The 6,801-nt window shown below is 37.9% G+C and overlaps 1 protein-coding gene across 1 annotated transcript in view; it reads right to left on the bottom strand.

Moving 5' to 3' along the window:
- The window catches only part of LOC107100622 (intestinal mucin-like protein), a 10,356-nt gene extending 3,563 nt beyond the window's left edge, over window positions 1-6,793 (bottom strand). The window contains exons 1-13 of the mRNA XM_015399194.1: window positions 6,337-6,793; window positions 6,005-6,179; window positions 5,387-5,634; window positions 5,121-5,304; window positions 4,843-5,038; window positions 4,562-4,737; window positions 4,365-4,434; window positions 2,415-2,515; window positions 1,289-1,320; window positions 1,028-1,205; window positions 832-936; window positions 716-756; window positions 495-617 (exon numbers count right to left, since the gene is read on the bottom strand). Coding sequence (XP_015254680.1) covers window positions 495-617; window positions 716-756; window positions 832-936; window positions 1,028-1,205; window positions 1,289-1,320; window positions 2,415-2,515; window positions 4,365-4,434; window positions 4,562-4,737; window positions 4,843-5,038; window positions 5,121-5,304; window positions 5,387-5,634; window positions 6,005-6,146 — 1,596 coding nt within the window. The 5' untranslated portion in view covers window positions 6,147-6,179; window positions 6,337-6,793. The remainder of the gene's footprint in view (window positions 1-494; window positions 618-715; window positions 757-831; window positions 937-1,027; window positions 1,206-1,288; window positions 1,321-2,414; window positions 2,516-4,364; window positions 4,435-4,561; window positions 4,738-4,842; window positions 5,039-5,120; window positions 5,305-5,386; window positions 5,635-6,004; window positions 6,180-6,336) is intronic.
- Between the last annotated feature and the right edge of the window lie 8 nt (window positions 6,794-6,801).

The raw sequence follows: 6,801 nt of genomic DNA, 5'->3' as shown, positions 1-6,801 counted from the left end.
TTTTTTTTTTTTTTTTTAAAAAGTCAATGCATTACATGGATGCATAAACACTTAATTTTATTTCCGTGTAAAATTCTGTTTAAAGTAACAGATTATAACTGGAAATGTTTCCGGACGTTTACTGGTTGTTGATTTTCTTTATTCAGACCCACTGATTGGTTACTCCTGCTGTAGATTGTTTTGATCCACAGGTTCAAAGGCTGCTGTCGAATCTAACAGGACAAAAATATCTAATGATTTCCTAAATGGGTTGTAGTGTTTCATAGGGTTACCCATGTTTGTCTGCTTACTGAAGCATAGTAATCAACATTTATATGTAAATGTGAAGATTTCAGCAAAGCTGGTATAATTATAGTTATTTCTTTATTACCTAGACTCAGAATTGTCATTTCAACACATTATCCCACCTGAGCTTTGGATCACTGCTGCTTCTCCACAAATACAACTTAAAATAGTGTCTGCTTCAAGTATGAGAATCACTTCATCTTCCTCACCTCTCCGCATGTTTCATCACACTTTTGAGGTCGACACTCTATTTTCACCAGATCTCCAGATGAAATGTTTGCAGCGGAACAGATGCAGTTCTCACATTTTTTGCCAGGAACTGAGGAACCAGGCTGAGAAATATAAATACATTAATTGTTGCTCTTTAAATAATAAAAAAAGAAATGATTCAACAGAACACATTTATCTAATCTACAGTTTTGTTCCCTACCCTGTATTCAGTTTGATTTTGGACACAGACTTGTTTGCGCTCTAGGAAAGAAAATGAACAAGTTAATAAATAAGATAGAAAATGTTTGATTATTTAATATATTTTTTTAAGCTCACCACATCTATTTTCTGGACAGCATTTTCCCTCAGGAACGCGGATGTTTGACCTAAAACCAACCTGACAGTTCATGTTGATCTCTGGACACGCACGGCTTTCACATTCTGTTTGACAAAGACGAAGAGCTCAAGTTATTACAAATGTTAGGAGTGACCAGCTGTAAGTAATAAAGGTCATTATAGTTAGATGTCTTACGACAAACGTGGAGAGTACAGCAGGGATCGGATGGATCAGTTTGATTGACTAGAACGTATCCTGGACCAGAGCACTGTTGTTCAGCTGGTGTTGGGCACGGCTTAGGCTTGCAGATCACAGTCTTGGTGGACTCATCACAGACACAGTTTTGACATTTGTATTCAAATGTCTCATTGAACTAGAGGAACAGCAATGAAGAGATGGCTTAAATATGTCAGGAAACCAAAAATAGACTTTACACGAAAATCAGGTTAAGCTCACCTCACGGGGTGTCCCATCAGGATCAAGGCATCCTGTTAAAACATTGCATAAACAACATTATATATTTTTTAAATTCTATATACTAATGCCTTTGCAGCTTAATGAAATTAGTCACATTAAGTTGTGAATAAAGAAACTTTGTAGTCTTTTCAATTCCTACAATCCTAAAAAAGCATTTAAAAAAGACATACGGTACCTCTAGTTCCATTATTTTAAAGATGTTAAAATTGAGACAGCGACTGAATATCATTTCACTTTGTAGAAGAGATAATCAGACAATTTTTAGTTTAAATTCTGCTTTACAATTATTAGTCTGATTTGCATAAATCCTAAATTAGTGTGTTCTAACAGGCATAGTTTGGATTTACCAGGTTACGCCACAAATTGCTTATGAACTTCAGGGACCTGTGTTTCCTTTGCTCCATAACACACATAACAAAGAAACAACACAATCCTAATATTTGCTTTTTCCATTTATACTTCCTCTCATTAGATTGTGTTAAGGGGGATCAAAATTGCATAGACATATCCTCCTGCACTGATAACTAAAATCTATACTGCATGTAAATAATAAACTAGAAATCTCGAGAGGAGAGGGGAAGAAAATAAAATTTGGTTGAGCAAGCCTGCTTAATGCTTGCACACAATTTGGATGTGTTCAAGTTATATTGTGTCAGAAGCTCCTCGATTTATTCTCAGCCAAACTAGGTTGTGTTAGAGCTTGAAACCTTAGAATTACTCTTATAATGTCTAACATTCCTACCCTTAAGTAAAGGGGCTACCCTTAAAAGTAAGGGTGGGCTTAAAACTTTCCTTTTTGATAAAGCTTCTAGTTAGAGTGGCTCAGGTTATCCTGAGCTATCTCTATAGTTCTACTGCTATAGGCTTAGACTGCTGGAGGACATAGGGACTCCTTTTTCATCATTCTAGTTAGTTCAATCTCTAACGTTCTGCTTTTTCTCATAGTTTCCATGGCTCGGAGCTCGTCTGTCTAGCTGTGTGTTTCCTGGACGGGGCCGCCTGTGGAGCTGGTTGACAGTTGCCTTTTGTATCTATGATTCTTTTTCTATGTCTCCTTCTTTCTACTTGAACCCCAGTAGACCTCAGTAGATGGTTTAATACTTACCACAACTTTTAACACAGATTTGCGATTCTCTGCTGAACAGTTTCATTCCCTCTGGACAAAAGCAGCCCTCCGTAGTGAAGTTCAAGATTGGATCATTAGGGCTGCAAAATTTAAAAAAGGAAAAACATGTTATATTCCTTAAAGTACCTTAAATGCTCCTTAGGTGGCTGCTATTTTAGTGTTCATGTTTATATTGAACGACTCACTGGGACGGGCTGGGATCAGTTCATATTTCTTTGAAATTCCAGTTTTTCCTACATGCCACTTCAATGTACTTTTCTCTGTATGATTTCCCATTATGTTTCATTCATGTAAAGCACTTTGAATTGTGTTACTACTTAAAAATGCTGCATAAATGAGCTTGCCTAGCCTTAAGTCCTGCAAATGGTGGATTACTAGTTCAATTCTATTCAGTTTATTTCTATAGCGCCAATTCACAACACAAGTCATCTCAAAGCACTTTACAGCTCAACCAGATCAAACAGTCAGATTGATTCAAAGTTTTCTATCTAAGGAAAACCAGTTGATTGCATCGACTCATTGACTCAAATGCAATGCCTCACACTAAGCATGCTTGTAGTGACAGTGGAGAGGAAAAACTCCCTTTTAACAGGAAGAAACCTCCAGCAGAACCAGGCTCAGTGTGAGCGGCCATCTGCTGAGGCCCACTGGGGTTCAAGTTGCTTGTTTGCCTGAACTGATCTCTCCCTGTTTCTGAGCCTGCCTGATCCCTGTCTGACCTGACTGACTACCTGTTCTGCCTGACCCATATCTGGTTGTCTGCCTGCCCATTCCCTAACCTGGAACTGTTTCTTGACCTCATCCTGGATTTCCCTCTGTTGCTTCATTGGACTTCTGATCACCTGGCTCTGAACCTGGATTTCGCCCCAGACTACCGATTCTGGTTTGTCCTCCTGTTCCTCCTGCCTACTATTGTCTTCACGGTTGTCTTCGTGGGTCTTCCCAGACTGAGGACTAAGAGAAGGTTAGTGGACAATTATGTTTTGTTGATGCACATCATAACGCTAACCGTTTCCAGAGGTTCCTGCCCTAGTCGCTGACGCTACTTGCAGCAGTTTTGTTTCAATAAACTGTGTTAAGCTTTCAAATTGGTTGTCTGGTTTGAATTCTGGTCCTTCTGTTCTGATCATTACTTGTTCTATATTCCAAAACAGAAGGAAGACACTTGCAGGTAATATCAGCTCTTCAGAGACATTTCTAACCTTTTTTTTATAGCACAGGTAGGGGCTGCTGTCTAGAGAACATAATTCATAAGGATGTGGGGCTGCACGGTGGAGCACTGGGTTGCCTTGCACCAAGAAGGTGCCGGTTTTGATTCCCTGCCTGGGGTCTTTCTGTGACCATCTCTACATTGCCCTTAGGTGTAAGTGTTTGGTGTACATGGTTGTATGCCATCCCTGTGTTTTTGTGCAATAGACTGGTGACCTGTCCAGGGTGTACCCTGCCTCTCGCTCAATGACTTCCGGAGATAGGCAACTACCTCATGGAAAAAGTGGAAGAACATGGGTGCATGTAACCTTTTGTGCATTACTTTGATAAAGGATTTGCCTTGTAACATAGTTAAAGCTTTTAAAAAGTGTATTATGCCTGAAGCAGGGTCTTTAAAGTGAAAAGGTGCAGTTGATTGGCTTAAATGTAAATAAGGAATAAATTATGAAACTACAAAGCCAGCAAATTAGTTGTAATAATTGTACATTATTGTTTAAAAGCAAATCAAAGAAATATCACTTTGGGAAATATTGAAAAGTGTTTTTTTTTAATCAATTCACCTGATAAATTCAAGTGAATTACATGTTATTAAGGGTGTTTTTCAAGGATGTTTCTAAGTCTTCTTAGTGTTCGATGACCTGCCCTATTTCCTAAGAAAATAATTGCAGGATAAACCTTTATGCCTCAAAGCCTATAGAAAATATCTGTTTCAGAACTTACTTGTCATTACAAGATGGTTGATCTGCAGGTCCACAAGGTCTATAAATTTTGTCTGATGGGCAGTCGCTGGCTGTTGGCAAAGAACATAATTTTTTTATTCGACTATTGAAGTTGCAGTCACAATTAAAAATATAGATAATAAAAACACAAGTCTTTTTTCAAATTCATTGGTTCTGTACTAAGAAAGAAAATTGTACCGCATAATTCAGTGTGGTTTCTCCAGTGAATGCAAATGCCAATCTCAGCGCAGGCAGCGGCATAAATTTCCAAACTTGTGCACTCTACTGAGCGGTTGTGAACATTGCAACTATCAAAAATACATCCCGTGTAAAAATTGTCTGGACGGATCCGTTGATGGCATTCAGCGAAGAGACTGTTGTGGAATATGGAAACTGAACTTAATAAAATGATGTAAAAGGTTTTGCTAAACAATATTCTCTGTATAAAATAGCAGAAACTAAGAGAATTAGTAAACTACCTGCTTTTAAGGAGATCACATATGGAATTTGAATCGCATGGAGTTTGTTGAATAGTTTCTACTTTGGCAGGTGTCCTTATGCACTCAGGTTTTTCCTTGTCATTCTCCAAAAGCCAGTAATCAGCCATTACAGCACAATCCACTTCTTTGCCTCCCGGCAACCTGCAGTCATCCGTCTGGTTGTTGGAGCAAGTTCCTTTTTGAAATTAGCAAACGTTATGATTTATATTCAAACCAATAGGTCCACACAGATGGTGTCTCGAGAGGGGGATTCTTACCGCAATGACCTTGTGTGTTTTGCCCAAAGTATTGATATGGAAGGTTGACACTAAAGCCAGTTCTTCCAAATTTAACAACCACTCTTAGACGAATGATCTCTAAAACTATGTTGATCCCAGTACTCATCACCTTAACACCTTGTTCCCAATAAGGTAGCCTTAGACTTACTTCGTTTCTAAATGCCTAGAGAGAGAGAGTGAGAGAGAGGTTTACATATAACATTTAACTTCAAAACCTATTTTGAGAGGGCATAGTCTTTTGTTACCTTCAAATCTGGTCGTCCGTTGAGATTAAAATTGATCAGTTTGATATTTTGTCCTCCATAATTTACAGTTAAGGATCGAGGACAGGAAACGTCTTCAGTTGGATCACAATGGACATTGTCAATATATATTTCCAAGCCATGCTTGGGGATGATTTCTCTCATCAAATAATAGGAACACTGTCCTTGGTAACTGTAGTATAGCCCATCAAATGTAATATAGTGAGGATCTCCCCAGCCTTCGCATTCACCTAAATTGATGAAAGTGTCAAAGTTTTATTAAGTTCCAAACATAAATATTTTGTCTGTATCAATTGATCAGTAGGTGTTTAAGTTGGCTTCTTATATGCAACAAAAATGATCTCAGGTTTTCATTAAGCATCTAAAAATATATGTTAGCAGTACATTCTTTGAGCTGAAAGAGGAATCTATTGAAAAAATAGACTGTTGCAGTTTAAATTGAGTTTAGTGCTTTGATAGAAGATAACTACTAGTAAATATTTGCTGTTGCTTATTGGTACAGTCAATCTATACAATATTATGGAAGATTGTTTTATTATTTTCTTTTTGATTAGCTATAATGGTTAGTTCATTTTGGCATATTTTTAAAAGAGAACTTACAGTCACATTCATAATGTTGGCAGCAGTGATATTCATCGTAAACGAGAACAGGAGTTTTTCCATTGGCACAAGTTATGTTTTTCAAGGGTGGACACTCATAGGGAACTATTTGAACAGTATTGTTTCCGATACATTTGGCCATGGTGCAGTTGCAATACTGAAAGGTCTCATTTTGCTGTGACAAAGACAAAAAGGATGATCAGTATTAGGGTGGTTAAAGAGGTGAAGCAACTGAACTATAAGCATGCAGGAAAATAATCATAAGAAGCAGAACAGATTTGATTGATCAATTAGAAAATGTTTGCTTTAGAATTTCTTAGTTTTCCACTTACCAATTTATCCCATTTGGGACAGTTTGTTACATGAGGTGTAGGAGTTGGTGTTTCAGTACTAGTGCTAGATGGTGTTGATTCAGTTGAGGTGGTGGTAGTAGTTGTAGTTGAAGTAGTTGGTGTGGTAGTTGTTGTTGCAGATATAGTGGTAGATTCTGATGCAGTTGTTGATCCTGTAGTTGTGGTTGTTGTAGTGGTTGTTTTAGTTGTATATTCAGTTGAGTGAGTTGTGGATTCTGTGGTTGAAGTTGAAGTAGTTGGAGACTCAGTTGATGTGGGTGTGGTTGTAGTTGTTGGGGTTGTAGTTGGTGTTTCAGTTGTAGTGGTAGATTCTGTGGCAGTTGTAGACTCAGTTGTTGTAGTTGTTATGGTTGTTGTAGTGGTTGTAGTAGTAGTAGGTGTTTCAGTAGTAGATGTAGTGGAGGGAGATGGGGAAATGGTTGATGTTGAGGTTGTAGTTGTTAT

The sequence above is a fragment of the Cyprinodon variegatus genome, unplaced genomic scaffold (genome assembly GCF_000732505.1).
Source record: "Cyprinodon variegatus isolate N-32 unplaced genomic scaffold, C_variegatus-1.0 Scaffold994, whole genome shotgun sequence".
NCBI lineage: Eukaryota > Metazoa > Chordata > Actinopteri > Cyprinodontiformes > Cyprinodontidae > Cyprinodon > Cyprinodon variegatus.
Note: the sequence above shows the minus strand (reverse complement) of the source record. Positions and strands in the feature narration are given on the sequence as shown.